This window comes from Kogia breviceps, chromosome 4 (assembly GCF_026419965.1).
Source record: "Kogia breviceps isolate mKogBre1 chromosome 4, mKogBre1 haplotype 1, whole genome shotgun sequence".
NCBI lineage: Eukaryota > Metazoa > Chordata > Mammalia > Artiodactyla > Physeteridae > Kogia > Kogia breviceps.
In genome coordinates, this window is record NC_081313.1 from 37,165,393 (window position 1) to 37,185,934 (window position 20,542).

Genomic DNA, 20,542 nt, shown 5'->3' on the forward strand with positions numbered 1-20,542 from the left:
AGTGAAATGGAAAATTACCCTCAGGAGAACGACTTGTATAATTGCTATAGAATAATACAAACTTTAATTTGATTTACTGATTACATGCCTATGCCAAATTTCTGTTTTCTTCTTCTTCCTTAAGAATTGATAACCTAGATGAGAGCAGAATTACAAAAGTGCAAGACAGAATGTAATCATTTAATGGAGCATTAATGCTTTAGTTTTAGTTTGGGAGTAGTGGAGAACTAGTAATGGGTACTGCCTGAAATGGTATTTTTCCAAATCATGTTATAATTTTATTTAACTAAATATTTTTTTAAAATATGAATCAATAGCTTAACTTAGAACAAACAAATACATTTTTTTAAAAAATCACCTAAAGGACGAAAACATAGTTTACTCCTAACTGAAATGGTCAAACTGAATAATGTCCTCATTTTAATAAAATTGAAATTAAAGAATTTTTTTTTTTTTAATACTGGAAGGCCTTTCCAAACGTGCAGGAATCATGATCTTAGATTACCACATTGATCACAAAGGCAAAGGCTAGCTCAGAATGCTCTGTGTATGTAAATCAATTGCTTTGGTGGATATTATAAATAGATATTACAATTAATATTTATTTCTATCATTAGAATACATTTAGAGAAAAAGTTTGTTGGCTTTATGATATGCCCTGGAAGATGCTATTGGAGTATAGAGACTATATGGGGATTCACTGTTATACATCTTTTTATAAATTACAAAGATGTGGTGGTGGTGAATTCTCAATTTTCCTATGGGATTTTTTCATCATTATCAAGCTTATACAATTAGAATCAATGGTTACAGTCCACAGATGAATGTACTCACAACTCTAGGCATGGGGTATGAGTCAGCAGGTTGTACGGCAGAATCAGGTGCTAAGCAACTCTTGCTTAGGTAGAGCTATGTTTCTGAGGCACCTGGCTGGTAATACTAGAAGAGTATTTAAACGCTGGCCACACTGTACCCATCTCTATATTCTCAAAGCATAAAGAAGAGCGGCCAATGATTCATATCTTAATATCTTATTTGATAAATTGCCTATGCTCTTTGGCATATTGTAAATATATATACATAAAATAACTGAAATAAAATAAAGGTTCACAAGCCAAATTCAATTTTTCATAGGGTTTACTCATTTCCAGAATATATTGCATCTTTAAAAACAACAAACTACTTCTCAGAAATAATGGAGTATATATTGGGACTATGAAAATGTTTATGCTAAGATTCAGAAAGTGTTCCCACTGTTGTTTTCTTATATCCCTCACTTATCACATGGCTTTCTTCATGCCATGTGATACCTAAGTAAATGAGAAATTCAGAACAAATGGGAAGTTAACATTTCTTCTCTTTGTCAGATTCTTTCAGTTTTATGAAAGTAGTAAAACGAGAAACCTTAAAAATGAACATACACATACAAAACACAATGAGTTTTTCAAATATTTTCATATATATTCCAAGTTCTTCCACTGGTACAATCAATTTATAGTTGTTTTCTGTAAACTTGAATTGATAATTTATAATGGATGAAGGTCTTTGGGGCGCATGAAGTAGTGTTATGGTAGGTTCAGCATTAATTCAGGGGAAAAAATTGATTTCATCATCATTTCCCATACTGTCTGCTTCTGGCTTTATGTAATAAATCTAATAACAATTCTCTGGGTCAGACTATTCATTTGCAAAATGGGAATGAATGTGTTTTCCTTTTATTTAGAATAGACACGATAATGTGTTACATGTACCATTATATTACATCTGTGAGTCTCCACAATATTCATATATATTATATAATCTATATATATAATCTATATATGGAGATGGAGAACAAAGTCTAGTAAATTAATCTTCCTGGAGAAAATATTGAACTGTAAGATACTTTGTTTCTTTTCCAATTTTAGTTGGTGCCACTTGTTAGATAAAGTAATGTCATGAATGGAGTTTGGTCTAGCCATTGGTTGCTTAAAATTTAAAAGCTAGACTATATAAGAAAACTAATTTTAGAACTTATGGATTGGTCTTGTTATCACTGAAGCATCTTACTATAGTCATAGCTAATATATAATTTAAGTAATATCCTTTATCCTTCTCTATTATGGAACTATAATTCATGTTAGAGGTTTTCTGAAATGCACATTTCATTGGAAAACAAAATGTCAGATTATGATTTATTTCCATATGTTGATTCCCCTAAAAGAATACATGTCTGACAAGGAAGAAGACACCATGTGAATTGTTTCACGTTTGTGAAGAGGTTGTGTTTCTATCTAATAGAGAAGAGTCACCAGACTGGCTTTCCTAATAGGCAGAAAGAGGACAGCAAAGGAGAATCACAGTACTCAGCAGTCTGCTGACCTACTTTGTTATAACTCATCGGAGCTACGAATGCAGTTTTTTTCTCAGTAAAGCTACATAGTGACTTGTCAGCAAATTAATTACATCTTGTTAGGGCTTTAAAACATTCTGTTGAGACAACACATTCTACTTAGAAAAAAAATCAGTAATATAATGCTATAATTTGTAATGTATAGAATTCAAATATGAAACACATTGCTAGACCTCAAGAGAGGAGAAGTATATTTTTAATTAAGAGATATCTAGTTTCATGTCTTAATTATATTATCTCAGTTGTATTATTTCAATCAGTCATTATCTAATTAGTTTATGGGCTTTGTAAAACGAAAAGTGAATCTACTTTAATTTTACCTTTATGCATTTGCTAGAATATCAATAGATTTAATATAGTCATCCTACGTTTCAGTATTCTACTTGTATATGGGGACTTGCATATGAATAATATGTATTCCTTTTTTTTTTCCCCAAATCATTCACTTTAAACCAATAAACAGCTCTTTTTACTCTAGCCCTCCAGCACACGTTTATTTTGACTATTACAGTTTTTGAGCTAAAAGTGACTGAAGAGTCTCAATGCCCACTCTTTGTTGAAGGTTCCTGATCGAAAACCAGTTGACAGTAATGGAAATACAAGTCTCCCTATTTTGTGTCTCTACACCCCTTAGTTTATACCCCCTATAGTCTTTAATCTCAATCCACATAAGGCTGCCACTAGCACACTGTCATGTGAGTTAAAAAAAAGCATTCTCTGGGTGGCTAAATTAGGGAGGGGAAAAATTGGAAGAATGGCCACATTCCAGTGTACCTGTCTTGTCAAGCAGAAAGAGGGCAGTATTTCCTTAGCACTTGTCTCCTCGGGCAGTGCATACATTACAGAGGCCACAATTCAAATTTATATTAATGACTTTTGTACATAATTTTCTATTCATTTAGATTAGAAAATCTAATTATCTAATCTCTGTATAGTTTTCAGTACCTAGGAAGAAGTACTATGAATGAAAGCTCTTTAGAATGTAAACACTAGGACGGCAGGGACTTTGTGTCATTCTCTACTGCTTGTTCAGTGCCTACAACGATGACTGGCACAAAACAGGTACTCAATAAGATTACTTAAATGAAAGAGTAAATAATATACCCTCATTTCATAGCTGAAGTACAGTAAAGTTAATCGATTTACCTAAAATCACAGAGGTTGCAGTGGTAGATGCAATTCTGGAATGTCTTTATAAATTCAATTCTGCCAGTTTTTTTCCCTCTCTATTCTGCTGTCTAGGAGAGTCAGGATAAGCTATATTATGTTGTGGTTTACACATTAAAAGACATGCCTCTGGAGAGGAAAAAGATAACTGGAGGACTGCATAACAGCTCTTCACTGCTTAGACTTACAAGTAAAATATGATACTGTCACTCAGAGCTCAATGACCATCACTATCACAGGGCCCCATCCAACTGGAAGGGAGCTAGAAAATGTGCATAGTGTGTGGCCTCTTGGTTATTAGTAAGTGTCCCTGACACATTGTCTCAAATGAAAATAAAATTGCACAGTAATCTAGATTTTTCAATCAAATCTCTTATTTTCTCCACATAGATTTTATTAGACTCTTCCAGACATTTTATATCTTTTTTATCCTCTGATAGTCTTAGTTAGCATCGTTCATACATCTTAACGTTTTGCTGAAAAATATTGTTATTTATATAGAAATGAAAGGCACGAGAAGCTCAGTGATTTGGATTTCATGAATTTTGAGTACGTTATATTGCCCACAAGTTGGTCAAGTGATTACATATCTTTGAAGAAATAATTTGATGTACAAATTATTATAACACAAATTGACCAAGGAACAACATTTAAACTGCATAATAGAATAACTCCTTTACACATAATTTTCAAATGCTGCTGTTAATTACCCATTCTGTTATAAATAATTAATATTTATTTAGTAATATGTGCAAGATGGGTACAGGACATGTGGAGTACGCAGATACTTATAAGAGGGCATTGCTTGCCCTCTAGAATGGCATCTCTCAAGATGCAATAATGCATAGATTCCCTCAAATAACAAGAAAATAAAACATTATAAGGAATGATCTTTGAGTTGGCTTAAATCATTTTGAGGATATTACTCAAATAAACACAACTATAAAACTAGATATGTTTCTTATCCTTATAGTTCTTGTAAAGTGGAAACAGAAAAATTTACAAACAAAAATAAATTAATAAATAAACACATCTCAATTTAAATTTATTGTGATGAATGATGTTTTGTTTTGTTTTGTTTTGTTCTGTTTGCTGAAACCAAATAGCTGTATACAAGGTAAATATAGTGATAATTATTATAGAACTAGTTTTTCTAGAGTATGTAGTTTAACACACAAATTATGTACTATGTATTGAATGACTTAGTTTTCAAACCTATTTTGCATATGGTGAAAAATTTGTACAACGTCTAATATCATGTCATTACGCCTTCATTTGGTATAAATGGATCATGTATTTATTAAGCCTATATGCCAGAATTATTTTATATAGCACCTCATGGCACAATGCACCTCAACCACAAAGGTAAATCCAGATGCTGTATTTAGGTTGATACTAAATTCATAATATGCTTACATTGAAACATTTCGAACTATTGCTAACATGTATCCATATATTTATCAGATTACTGGGAGAAACCCTGTAGACTCCCTGACAGTAAACCTGAAGATTTCAATTAGAGAAGCATTGCTCTAGGAATGTATTATTTAGCTGCAAATCCTTCTTTATTCTGTAAAGTCATTCCCTAAATTATGTCAAGATTAATATGCAAGTTCAGATGCATTGTATTTTTATTTTCTTAGTTAGATTCTCAAATGAGTATTTTATAATATTTTATAATTTAAACCAAAAAGTCATTGTCTCTGATCCCTTTAATTATCAACTGTTACAATTGTAGTGTGTGTGTGATACACCTAAAACATAGTCACAAAATATCATGGGAATGACAAGATTTTCAAAATTAATCTTATTAAACATTAATTATCTGGCAAATCCAAGATTTTCATTCAGACAGAAATTTATAATTCAAACATTTCTTGAATGAAACAAAAGCAAATATTACAAATGCGGAGCAAGATTAATTCCTATTCAGGTTGCATTTTGCAAGTCAGTATCTCTTACCTCTTCAGTTCAAGTAGCCCACCATGGTTAGTGATTGACTTTTTTTAAAATTAATTTTTATTGAAGTATAGTTGCTTTACAGTGTTGTGTTAGCTACTACTGCACAGCAAAATGAATCAGTCATATATAAATGGAGTGACTGACTTTTTAAAAAAGAGCATTTCAGTGGAATTTATAAGGACTGGAAAGGAATTAGCTAAGAAGAATTGAGCTTACTTCTATGGAATAAAATGCAGATTAGAAATAGTGAATATAACAATAAATATATTGAACAAATTACCGGTTAGTGATATAGTATAGTTATGGCAATGTCTCTGAATTTCTCATCATAGGGCATATATGGATAACTAGCTAGTAATGTATAAATATAGATAAGGATATAAATACAAATGTAAACATCATTAAGGAGGATTTAAATATATAGAGAGATAAGGGTATAGATATACACGGAAGTGTGTTTAAGAAATATTTAAAAAATATATATATGAAAATAAGAATATAGATATAAATGCAAAAATGGTTAAGAAGGATTCAAAATAGTATTTAAAAATATAAATCACTTAAGAGCATGATATGGAAAAGAATGAAGGCACAAGGAATTTGCTGCACACTCTACCTAATCATTATCTTAAATCATTTAGTACCAATGTCAAATGTTAAAGCACAATTGTCAAGCCCATACCCCAAAATGATAGCATCAATCATGTCCTGCATCCACCCTGATCTGGCTTCCCAATTTTGGCCTTCCCAATATGATTTTGTTTTTCTACATCTACATCTCATATCAGTCTTGCCACTTTTTAGTGTCAGAGCTCAAATGCTGATTTTCAAGTGACTTTTTACTATAATTGGTGTGCTGTGACTACAAGTTTCTTTTTTTGTAACTATTTTTTAAACTGTTTTCTATAATCTGTGCAACATAAGGTATTCTAACGTAGTTTAGAACAGAAATTATAGAGTCAGATAGATATGCATTCTAATCTTGATTCTATAATTTACTACATGTGTGACACTGATCAATTAGTTTAACCTCTAAAAATCTCAGTTTTCTGAACTGCAAAATGGAGGAGCATAGTGCATACCTCAATTTTCTGCTGTGAGGCCCATATAAGATAGCCTTTCTCAAAGCACTGGGGTTTGTATACAGTAAGCATGATATGTAAATATAGAGTACTTTTTTCTTATATTGGATTTTCATTTCTCCTTTATAACCCTCTTTGTATGTAAATACACTTTTCTCTGTTTTGTTGCGATAGATGGAAGTTTTTTGAGAACTCAATAACTTTAGGATAGAAAATAATATCTTCAAGGTCAAAAGATACTGTTGAGATTCTCTATTGATTAAAAATTGTCTTTTTATGGTTATTATCTCCTTCATATCACTAATATTCACAATATAGAAGAATTTCTGGTCCTTATAGTTGAATGTAAGACTTAACTCTTTCCTACGCTCTACGTTAGAGTTAGACATGGAAATAATATTAAATAAATGTGAAAGAAAATAGGATCCAATTTCCTAAGTAAAACTGCAGCCAAAAAGAAAAAAACCCAAGAAGCAAATTGCAAATTCAGGAAAGGTATTTTGTTCAACATCAGAATATAGCAAAGGTTTGACTATGTTAGATTAAAAACAAACCCAGACACAAATGGGCACATATAGAGGCATTTAAAGAAAAACGAGCAAGACGTTAAAATTTTTTGTCATTAAGTGTGTTTACCACTACACATATTAACTAGTATATTTCCTAATATTATAATTATACAATTATATGCCATTTATGGATACCTAATAACAATTCCTTTACTCTTTCAATAATGACAATTGCTATTTTTTAAAAGATACATAGGGAAAATTTAAAATAATAATTATTTGCAAACTTAAATATTAGCTGGTGCCAATGATGAATCACCTTTTGGCAGCGGTGTTAGTGTTTTTTATAACTATTCACTCAGTCAGCAGTGAGTTTATAAGAGCCGTTGTTTTTTCCTCATCCCCAAATATCTTAGTACTGTCTTTATGTTTGCTTCTTCAGTGATAAGAAAAGTGACAGATCTATAATCAATGAGACTACACAGATTGGAAAAGTGAGTTGATCAAACTCCTTGGTTTTTTTTTTAGATACAGAAAGTTCCACATAGAACATTTCTCAAACTTTTTATGGTAAGTGACTAGGTTACAACAAATTACTGTGTTTGGCACAATTGTAGGCAGTGGAGATAAAGTATAGAACAAAATCCAGACAAATTCTTTGACTGAATGGCACTTATGCTCCGGCGTGGGAAACACAGAAAAATATAAATAACAAATAAGTGTGTGTGTGTGCATGCCCACGTGCGTGTGTGTTGCTAAATTCTTTTAAGATAAAATATAAACCAATTGGGTAATATATTAGGGTGGTTAGGGAAGGCTTCTGTGAGGCAGTGACATTTAAGCAGTTATGAATGAAATGAAGGAGAGATCCAGGTGAATATTGGGCCTCAAAGAAAGGAGTGAAAGGAATAAAGATTGAAGGAAAGGAGGGAGGGAGGGAGGAAGGGAGAAAAATACGTAGGCAAGAAGAGACAAAAGAGAGAAAAAAAGACATTCTTCTCAACACGTGCTATAAACCCCTCTTGCCTTCAAACACAAAGCCTGAGCTTCATTGGTTAGGAGACAAAAATGTATATTCTTAAGATGTCTATGTCATTTTTACAATAACAATCTATGAAATTAATAATAAACAGTCTGGAAAAGAAGAGGGTGTTTGATTTATGCCAAAGTTAAAATTCTGTGAAAGTCTCATAAAATTTACCACCTATAAAATGTGAAACATAAGAGAAGGCTATTCTGATGTGCAGTTAACTTAAATAACATTTTATTAAATATAAGGTAATTAAAGTGTAATGCAAGAAAAAATATGAGAACTTAAAGAGAGAACAGATATCTGTGAATATATATATTAAAAATATTCACAATTGTTTCAATTCCTTTGTGAGTGTTGCACTATGTATATCAAAATGAATGCTCTTAAAATTAAATGTGAATATAAGTACACTTAAACTATGTAAATCAAATTTCTTTTTCACAGATATTTTTATATTTACATGTCTTTTATGGTAAAGTTTAAAGGCTATCTTCCCCAGGATGTTTTCACGAGAAGGAAGTACTATCTGAAATATCATTGCATGTCATACGTATCTCATTTGCATTTACACTGATGTAACGTGTCTGCATGCCTACAACACCTAGAATTGCATGTCTTGAATACAGAAAATGCTAAAATCATGTTGAAAGAAAGAAGTTATTCTGAGCAGTAGGCATTTTTAGAAGAATGTTGTACAATACTATGACTATATGTGTGTGTGTTTGCATGTGTATCTTTGAAATAAAATATGTCTCAATATACACAGAGTAAGATATCTAAAAACAGAGGCTGTAACATATACATCCCCATGGGACATTTCATGTAAATAAACTTTGCTTGTAGAAAGAGAAACATCTGATTTTATATCCATAGAAGCAAAATTAAGTTTTCTCTCACCATTTATGGGGCTAATTAGATCATTCTAACATAAATATTTAGAACTTTTTGGCAAAACGTAGAAAACACAGTGTAAAATAATATGAATTACTTACAACCATCTCATTTAGAGACACCCAGCAATCTGGTGGGAAGTCCTGCAGCAGTGGTACCAAGAATTGAAGACAGCCATCCCAGTGGCACAGGAGCAGCATCATGCCGATGAGGTTAAAAATTCTCACCACAGCACTGGCGAGATCATATGTCATGTGGAAAATCTGTTGACCAAAATATAAAATCAATTCTTATAATCAAATTTTTAAAAGTCAAGAATACTACCAATGTCAGTAGACATTGACATTATATAGCGCAAGTATCAATTTAATAAAAATACAGAAAACTTTTACAAATAGAAACAGAGATTGCGTGTCTTTATCCTTACATTGAGGTCTGGCACTCTATGAGTATTACAACCAACTGTGGGTTCTCCATGAGGAACAGAGGTGACATGAATACATTAAATCGATGAGTCATGTTTTAAAGAACATTGGTTTTGTCAGGAGTTTTCACTTACTGTCCTTCCAAGCATTTTAGCAAAGGTGCTTTAAAAAAAGTTAGCAAATTTGACAAATGATGGGCACACGCTTCTCTGCTTCTCATTCCTTGTTAATAGATTTGCTGAAGAACCAAAAAAATAACCCAGGGACTGAAAACCATTAGCAAAAGTAGTTTAATTGCAAAACATAAAGGAAGATGGGCAATTAACTGCAGTTAACTTTACAGCTATATGAGTTAGAGCTACTTCTTCTATTGTGCAGATTGAACGTTGAGATAAAAGTTCTCTGAATGGTTAAAAAACAACCGTGCAGCACTTTTAAAAAATTAAAATTGTTATGTCCATTGTATTTTCTGTATGTTACAGGTTTCCCACTCCTGTGGAACTTTATTTGTATTTTCACAAAATCCATTATGATAGGTTAGATTATTTCAGAAAGCACAAAAAATTATGACAAATGAACATTCTCCATCAGAATTTTACAAGTGGAAACTTACATACAGCTTTATAACTTCTCATTCAGAACCTGAATCCTTTCTTTAGTAGCTCATGTATTATATCACTTTTCCATTGCTAATACGGTTTCTGCTTATATTTCACCTAGTCTAGAATAACAAAACCCACTTCGGAGCTGATGTATAATTGTTAAAAGGCTACTGAGTTAATAAAATTAATAAATATGTATAAATACACAAAGAAACGACACCTTGAGATACTTAGGATCACATTTTGTATAATTCACCAAAAGAATGGTCTATTTTTGAAGTAATGAGGACACCATGTATTCAGAAATTAATTGAGAAACAGGAAAACCCCACAAATTAAATATTTTGATTTAGAAACTATATCTTGGTAAGGAAACTTCTATAATTCTTAAGAAATGCGTACTGAAGTAACATGACAGCACAGTTGGGTTTTGCTTTTATAAAATCAGCAAATCTATCTTTAATTAAATGTTTTTCACTTTGATAAATTTCTATTAGCCATTAATTCTTTCTTTAAACAATCTTCCTTTTTGACACAGTAATTAGAGTGAGCCAAAAAACAATCCTTCTTTGTGGGAATGTACAGTGTTCTGAGTTTTTTTTAAAGTAAGATCGGGATCCTGGATTTTAAAGTCAGCAGATCACTTATTTTGATATCAGACAGCTATATGAGTAGCAATTTATTTTAAGCATTAAGAATTTTATTTCCTTTAAAATATTTTTATTTTATTTTATTTTTTGTGACTTTCAAGTCTTGTTTTTTATTTTTTTAAATTTTTATTGGAGTATAGTTGATTTACAATGTTGTATTAAGTTTCAGGTTACAGCAAAGTAAATCAGTTATACATATTTTTAAATTTGGTTTTGTATTTGGCAAACCCACAGAAAAGTCCTTTTGACGTTATTTCCTCTGATATTTCTTGGTCACTGAATTTGAAAATAAAATAGTACCAACATTTTTATCAATAACTTTTCATTAAAAGTAACACAGTAAAATATAATAAAAAAGTTTTTTACTACTAAAGTAGGGAAAGAAAATCACCATGGATTTCATTTTTTTGCTTAGTAATAGAATTCTATATTTATATCTAAGCATTTCCTGACAAAATGGACATATTGAACAATATGTCTTTTGGGTAAGTGTGACACAGCTGAGAAATAGGGTAAAACTGCAGAATATAAACTTCTGGATCAAACAAGAAACTAATCTCCTTTCAACCTCATTATCTGAAATAAACAATATCTGAAACTGTCTGTCAATTATCTGTAAACTATAAACATATGGGCAGCAACTGGCATTCAACTATAAGATTTTAGAATGAAGTTTGGGATGTTACAGAGAACTAGGGCCCATTCTCAGTATAGCTGACTTTTATGGATTTTCTACTTTCTTTATCAGGAGTTAGATTCTTTTTGTAAGATCTTAAGTGATTATTTACTGAAATAAGGTAACATATTCTAACAGTTATTCACCAATTCCTTTAATAAAACCCCGTTATCTCTAAATTGTTTTCCAGAGAAACAGAACCATTATTTTTCATAAAGGAAGTTAATGGGGTTATAAGACCTTTCATAATATATTAGAAACGCTTTTTTTTTGGTTTTGCTTCCATGTGATTACTGAACTCCTAGTGTACAGGATGATCCCTAGAATTAAGCCTAACCTCTACCCCATTTCTATTCCTAACTTTACAATGTTAGTATACTATACTCATGCTAGATTTATATACTGACTCTACTGTATAGTGCTCACATAATTAATTTCATAAACGGTCTCCGTTTTTGGCCTTTAACATTATGTGTTCAAAAGCGATCTCACTTTCTGGAGCTATTCCAAAATCTAACATCGGAAGAGGCACAGCAAGTTGGCTATTTTGACACTGGTTAATATCAAAAGCTAGTTACAAATAGTCAAATCCATGTAGCTCCATCCTGATTTATCTACCTGACAAAAGGACATCACAGTGTATAGAGTATTACTTTTAATGCATACATAAATGTGTGTAGTTGCTTGGGCCCGATTTGATTGTTGAGCTCTTATAATTAATAGACCCTGGAAGGCATAAGCTTCACATGTGACCAGTTGCTGAGATATTTATTTAATATCTATTAGTTTTTAATTGAGATAACATTGGTTTGTAACATTATATAAGTTTCATGTTTACAACGTTATAATTCTACTTCTGTATACGCTACAGCATGCTCACCACCAAAAATCTGGTTTCCATCCATCACCATAAAGTCCATCCCTTTTACCCATTTTGCCCACCCCCTGCTGTTTCCCCTCCGGTTACCACTACTCTGTTCTTTGTATCTAAGTGTTTGATTTGGTTTCTTCATTTATTTTGTTTATTTATTTTTTTATATGCCACATAGGAGTAAAAGCATATGGCATTAATCTTGCTTCATCTGATCTATTTCACTTGGCATAATATCCTCAAGCTCCATCCATGTTGTTGCAAATGGTAAGATCCCAACTTTTTTATAGCTGAGCAGTATTCCACTGTATTTGTATACCACATCTTTTTTATCCATTCATCCATGGATGGTCACTTAGGCTGTTTCCACGTCTTGTCTATTGTAAATAATACTGCTTGAATATAGGGGTGCATATATATATGTTTTCAAAATTAGTGTTCTTGTATTCTTTGGATAAATACCCAGAAATGGGATAGCTGAATCATATGGTAGATTATTAATGGCCCTGGTAAAACCTTGCTCATGGAGGATTTGGAATGGGAAGACTACTTCCTTATGGAACACATACATCTGCAGAGAGTCACGCTAACCAAAAAAGGAAACATCTGGTCTACTTTAAGCAAAGCCACAACTTCTTACTGTCTAAGGGTAGCTTGTAACATAAGTCTCAGGGCAACTTTAGTCAACTTCCTGATCAAGTGGCCAACATCATTGATTGATTAATTTTTTCAGCTTTTTTCCATCTATGAGGTAGAAATCCTAAAGTGATAAATTCCTAACTAAATCTATTATCTTAGCGCTCCTGCATGTAAACCTGACAACTCAAAAACAGCACTGTAGATGACACTCAAATTGTTAAATGAATTGTAGTTATTAATTGTTAAATCAATTGTAAATTGTTAAGTAAATTATTAAATGAATGAATGAGACTGTTGCAGGGGGTTAACAATAACAGCAAAAGTAACGTTTTATGATCTTAAGAGTGGAAAGTTTTCACTTTTGTGTTTTAAACCAAGGAATTAAAAAAAGAAAAACAACTTCATTATTTTCTACCTTCCAAGTAATCAGAACCTGAAACCTGATTTGAGCGCTCGGAGTGTGGGTAACAGAAAGACAGACCATTCTGACCCACCAGCAATATGTTTTTAGTGGTACTTACAAGAGTCAACAGAAAAAAAATAATTAAAATAAGTTTGAAAGGTAGCGCTTTAATTTTATTTTCACCAAAACTAGACTACAAAATATGTCAGTGGAAGGCACTGTGCTTTACATTCGCCCAGCTCAGAACATTGTGTTTTTCATATGACTTCAAGGAGAGAAAAGAGCTGGTCACAGATACTCATTGAATTACTTTTATAATATTAAAATTCTAGAATTCTACCCAGATGGAGTCTAATAACTCCAGATAGAATTGCTGGAAGAATTATCTGAGTAAGATAATTTGATTCCGAATCCCAAATCCTGCCCTAATATTTGCAGATTTGTTCACCATAAGTATAATTTTTTGTAATATTTTTCCCAGCAGCAATGTATAAACTATCCTGTTCTTAAAAGGTCGAATCGCTAACTGTGTTATATGGAGATATCCATAAATTATCAGAGTGACTCCAAAATGCTTCCACAGTCATTCTTGATAAGCTGGATTCAGGGGTCTCTCAATCTAATAACCCACCTATGAAATCGGTGAGACTTAACCAATCCTTAACTATTTGGTTTACTATGTTTTACTTAACCAAAAAATGGTCAATTTAAGACTTTTCATGGAATATATTGATCTGTCCTTAGTCTTTGATAAATGGGAATCATTTATAGGTTAGGCTGCTTCTATGATCTCAGTATTGATTGAAGGCTTCAAATATGCTTTCAGAATTCTTATCGATGTAACATTAAGAAAATCAAATGCATCAGAAATGGCTCTCTTGACACAGAACATTCTTATTTTTAAGGTATTAAAATAAGTTCAGGTTCTTTGGTTTATCTTTATGTATTTGTACCTGCATAACTTGATATATCTTTTAGATGGAGTATCTCTCTATGCCATGTTGACACAGAATACAAGAAAACAAACATTTAGCAACTCAGTCTGTTTCATAGCTAACATATATCCAGAATTCAATATGTAGTAGTCCTAATCAATAGTAAAATAAATATTTTAAGAGTCCTTTTGCACCTTTTGCAATTCTTACCTTGAAAACTATCCAGATTATCCTACCATGCTTTAGGTAAAGAGCAGAAGGTTTCATCTGGTATGTGAGAGAAGAGTATTCTTCACAGGGGTCTCTTTGAACACTGATAATGACTGCACTCATTGGACTAATTTTATCAGTCCCTCCTCTATCTAGGATCTCATTCAAATGGCCAGCCCATAACCTTCAGAAAGGTAAACCAACTGGGCCTCTCATCTTTATCAGCCTGTGTCCATAGTCAAAATGCAGTTATCTACTCCTTAGTTTCCCCTACCTATTATCAGATCCTCTTGCTGTGGAGTGCTTCTTGGAGGGTTTCTTCTTTCCACTTTCACTTCAAAACTCCTCCTACATTGTCGATTAATTCTCTTATACCTTCAGCCTCATCATAAAATTCTTCCTCTCCTTCTCTGCTTTTCCTGAGACTTATGACTGCACCTTGTCCTCTTCCCAAAGACTCAGTTTCTCTGGTAACTTTCTCAAACAGAGTTGGTTCAATTCTTTCATACTTCATAAGCCTTAGGTTTTGATGTCAATGCCCTCATTTTCTGAGGTTCCCTTTGCCACTTTCAGACAATAATTTGTCTAGCTGTAACAGGAAAATTCCTTCTCTTCAGTGTCCATTCTACTTGGCTATTCCACCCATATCTTTCTCTCACTTCTGGCATCTTACAACCTCTCAATCCCCACCCACCACACATCTCCATTTATTAAGGACTCTGTATTTTTCCACTGCCCTTTTCTGCAAAATGTCAACTTCTGAGTAATCAAAACAGCCACTTTCTATACCTGAGCTAATGAAAATTACTGGATAGGAAACTGTAGATTGTGTATACTAATTTTTTTTAAAAACAGTAACCTATTTGAAGTCCTCAGCTCTGGTCTATGCATTTCTCTATTCTTAGTACCTATGATTTTCCCTCTTACCATCTATCCAATATTTTTTCCTCTCTTCTCACGTCCCCAAAGACCATGACTATCCTGCTGAGTTTCAGCTTAAAATGTACCTTTTCCAAAGGAAGCACATTCTTATGTTTGAGTTCCTTCACCTCTGATCCCTCATGCTTTCCAGCAAACATATATCTGCAGCTTTTCTTACTAGCTTTTTCCTAGTATCAAAAGATGTGTCTTTTGATATTAATCTGATCTTCTTTTCTCCTCCAGGAACCTAAATAATTAGTTCAGAGCTCTCCAGTCTGTGATGAAAACCAACTCTCTCCTTTGTCAATTGTGGACATTTTTGTAAAGTACAGCCAAAATGAATTAATATAAAAATAAAATTTTGAAAACAAAGACACATGTAATACAAGCTTATCCCTTATCCTCTTGGATATGGTGGCAATATCAAATTACTATAATTACTAGATTACGTTTTCCTCAGAACTGTTAACTTCTTCTACACTAGTTTTACTCTGTATATTTAGAAACAGTAAAATTTCTCATTTCCTCCAAAGTGTTTTAAATTGAAAAAGAATCTTCACTTCCTAGGTAGTTTCCTAACTTTTTTTTTCCTTTATATTCTTCTCAGTTTAACTTCTCAAAAAAATTCTCCTCACTGGAACTCTGAGACAGAAAGAGAGCAGGCCTGCCCTAGTGGGTAAAGTGGTTTTCTTTTCACAGTTACATGTGCAAATTACCACCTGCTACAAAATCTGACTTCCTGAAGGATGTATGTGTCATAGCTACCCTGTACTTCTTTCCTTCTCCCTCTTCCCCACATATTAGGGGAATGTAGAGATATTTAAGGCTGACTTCATTTCCTGAAATGTGGGAATGAAACTTTAAAAAAAAATGTGCATCTATTTGAGCATTCTTTTTGAAGTGGCACAGATATTACATCATTGGAACTATAGAGAAGGCTATGTTTTATCACATAACTCGGCAGTAAACTAAACAGTACTTATAAGGTCATAACAACCACATGCTTACAGAAGTATAGTTATGGAATAGAATATACTAGTTATCAATCATGACTGTCAAAGATATATAGCTAACTATGCATGTGTTATTTTGATCATGCCCATATAGTTCTTTAACAAACATATGTATATATACAATAAAAAAGAAATAAATTTTAACTATTTTAGTTGTAAAAAAATTGTCATGCTTCTTAACTATGGTTTATCTTGACTATCACCTAGACTTTAGGAATTTGTCTCATTACTTTGATACTGTAAAATATATCAGCCATTTCCAATCATACATAGTTTTACATAGGATTTTAATTCCTTATACTAAACATTTAGAAAAAGTGTCTCTTCATGCAAAAATTGCTCTTTGTTAGCCTTACTAGCCTGAGAAAAATCAAAGATCACGAGTTATGAAGAAAACATAAGCAAAATGATAAAATAATATGGATTCTTTGAAGATTTTTGGTAGGAAATGATAGGAAACAGTTATAGTGGAAACTATAAAAGTACAAACCTTGAAAACTGGGAAGCACAATGTCTGGTGGTACAGAGTTTTGCTCAGCAAATGTTTTTTCTCCCACAGAGGTTACTCATCTAACAGTGAATTTGCATAAATGGGTCAATGTTAATGGGTACCTAACTGAGATGGAGCATTTCTACTAAGATCACTCATTTTCCTTGGAATTTCAAGTCAGTATCATCTGATGAATGGCAATAGGTCAGAAACAAAAAATGCTTCTGATAGGTTACATTTTGTTAACTGAATATACCCAAATCTTCACATTTTTAAAACTCCTAAAGAAAAAGTAGTACATCTTTTTAACTGTGTAGAACTGTTTAGAACTGTGTAGTAGAACATCTAATTATTGGACAGTGCCCTAGAAAAATGAAAAAGCAAGCATAAACCCCATGTGCTTAATTTACTTTAAGAAGTAACTTACACGTTGGGAAAATAAAATTACAAATGAATATTGAAAATGATCCTATTAAGAAGAGAGTTGAATGGATTAGTACTACGGAAAAAAAAGAAATTAATTAAATTAAACAATTTAAGATCATTGTCTATTCCTCTATTACAAATTTCAAATGGCAGTAAATGTAGACAATATATACAAATTGTGCAACTACTAAAATATTTAAGTGAAGAAAATAAAAACAAACACATATTGTATGATGGATTTTTAAAACTTATTTTAGAGCTTCTCTGGTGGCGCAGTGATTGAGAGTCCGCCTGCCAATGCAGGGGACACGGGTTCGTGCCCCGGTCCGCGAAGATCCCACATGCCGCGGAGTGGCTGGGCCCGTGAGCCATGGCCACTGAGCCTGCACGTCCGGAGCCTGTGCTCAGCAACGGGAGAGGCCACAACAGTGAGACGCCCGCGTACCGCAAAACAAAAACAAAACTTATTTTAATAATGGTTGTATGAAGGCTATCTGCTGCTTAACACACACTTAATTTCACTAAGTCAGCACTTACTTTCATGAAGTTAGCACGAAGATATTGATTTAATGAAATATGATTAATTTTCTTTTGAACTTTTTTTTTGTAGATCTTGCCTGGAAAATTCAAATACAGTTATTTTTAATTAAAAAATTTAAATATTCTCTTTTTATTGTCTAGTACATAGGCATAATGATAATCAAGAAAACAATTGTTAAGTGGCTACGTGTGTGTATGTGTATAGAAAGAGGGTGAAAAATCAAACTAATTAGCAATATTCTATCAATTCTGCCTAGCTCTTGTGAATTAATTTCAAAGATATTTCCCTAACATTGTGTTTTTTTAAGAGGACTGGGGAATATTTCATTTTAGAAATAACATAATGCTAATAAGAGTCCCATTTTTATCTTCACAGTTTCATTACAGTTTCATGTCATCTTTTGTTTGCTCTCTCTCTCTTTTTTTTTTTTTTTTTTTGCGGTATGCGGGCCTCTCACTGTTGTGGCCTCTCGGACGCGCAGGCTCAGCGGCCATGGCTCACGGGCCCAGCCTCCCGGCGGCATGTGGGATCTTCCCAGACCGGGGCACGAACCCGTGTCCCCTCATCTGCAGGCAGGCTCTCAACCACTGCGCCACCAGGGAAGCCCTCTCTTTTGTATAACTGCTGTCTTAGCATATTTGTAATATGTTACATGCTCCAATAAGTACTAATTTAGTTATCTCTGCATTTTAAGCTACAGATTGTAAAAGTATTCTAGTTTTTATTACTATGTAATTCATTTCCTCAGTATACAAAATCAATCACATGAATTTATGCATTTTGAATTTATGCTTTTTTGAAAAATACACCATACAAAGAAATAGAGAAATGTACCTAATGTTATTAAGAACAGATATTTTATTTTGGGGACTTCAAGTCAGAAATTTGTATTTTAAAATTCATCTAAATAATGAACACTCTTAAAACAGAGAGACCACTTCAGTGTACAATCTCTGGTAACTGAACTATAAAAGCAAATAAAGTAGAGGATGTTTAAACTCATTTTATATATTCTGTAAATTGTTTTCCCATAGATAGTATCTTACATAGCCAATAAACAACTGTTGAATTGCTTTGAAATTATCAAGTAAGAATATGACATATTTTTCCATTCTATTCATATATCATCCAGAAAGAATTTTTGTACTAATCTTCAGTTAATCAAGTTCTATTAACTTGTCCACTAGTGGTCTCTTAATAATATATTTTTAAGTATACCCCCAAAATAATATTATATATTATTATATCTTCCATTTTCTATACATTCTGTGAGAAAGAATCTACTTCAATATTTTTGGTCTCACATTCATGTAATTTGTTAAATTCACAAGTGATGATAAATGTTTGGCATCTCAACCAATTTTTTTTGGCTGAAAATATTGAAAATTGTAGTGTTTGTAATGTGGTAAAAATCTTTAAAATTTGTCATATACATTTGCATGGAACATTAAATTGCTTCACACCTAATATATAGCTTTCAAATCTTTGAGCAATTATTTTGTTAAGTACCAAAGTTAAGATGAAATCAAAAGACACTTACTAACCAAAAGTTTTGCCATGTAAGGACTTAAAAACTTGTCTATTGGGGAAATGCATAATTTCAAACCATAAGACTGAAGTTCTGCATTAATCAGTTTCTAAAAATTTGCCTTAGCTTTTCAACTAAAAGAAAGAAAATGGGGCAAATGAACTCTGAAGTACATTCTACACATAAAATTCCATAATATCTTTACTTTAGAAATAAAAATACAAATTTTTAAAAAGTGAAACACACAAGGAAGCCAACATCTTGCACACACACCCACTCCCACACCCACACACACACGCCAAATGGAAGAGAAACCAGAGGTAAAACATTATTTTATATAAGTAATTTCCCTATGCCTTTGTTGATGAAACAAATAAATAAAAGTATAATAAAACTAATGATAATATAAATGCATGGTAAAATAAAACATGGTAGAGGCCATCATATTTAGATAAATTGCACAGTGTGTTTCTCAACATCCCCAGCCTCCATTCATCATGTATGAATGGTCATGTGCAACCAGCACATTCTACCATTTGCCAGAAGTCAACAGGGGAAACAAGAGAAAGGGAAGCTGACTTCTGAAAGAAACTGTTAACATGAAAATGTTTCTTCATAATGTTTTAGTGGTGGCCATCAGAGTTATATCATGCATTGGCATGTCAGCTAGCTGCTCTGGCTAGATGAGCCAGTCAAATTTGCAATATTAATTTATTTGAGTGGATTTGTGTCATTGATGCTCTGGAAGAGGAAGTGGTGCTGGTTCACTGTCTTGGCAAATGCCTTGGGAAGAAAGCACTAAGTACATGATTTGGGGTATGAAGCCAGTAAAATAAAACTAAGAATCTTAGTGAATAAATCACCTTATGCCATTTGATGAAACCTAATAAGTGAGAAAGATACATTATTATTGCAACCTCCTAAAAAGAAACTAAAACTTTATTATTTTGGGGTTTTTCTGGCCACGCCATGAAGTTTGTGGGATCACCAGGGACTGAACACAGGCCCCCTGCAGTGGAAGTTCAGCGTCCTAACCACTGGACAACCAGAGAATTCCCAGAAACTAAAACATTAAAAATAAGCAAGAGGGCTTCTCTGGTGGCGCAGCGGTTAAGAGTCTGCCTGCCAATTCAGGGGACACGGGTTCGTGCCCCGGTCCGGGAAGATCCCATATGC

At 32.8% G+C, this 20,542-nt stretch overlaps 1 protein-coding gene across 1 annotated transcript in view; it reads right to left on the bottom strand.

The window, feature by feature from the left end:
• HCN1 (hyperpolarization activated cyclic nucleotide gated potassium channel 1) overlaps positions 1–20,542 on the bottom strand; it is a 382,344-nt gene that overhangs the window by 152,484 nt on the left and 209,318 nt on the right. Inside the window, exon 3 of the mRNA XM_059060576.2 lies at positions 9,138–9,299. Coding sequence (XP_058916559.1) covers positions 9,138–9,299 — 162 coding nt within the window. The remainder of the gene's footprint in view (positions 1–9,137; positions 9,300–20,542) is intronic.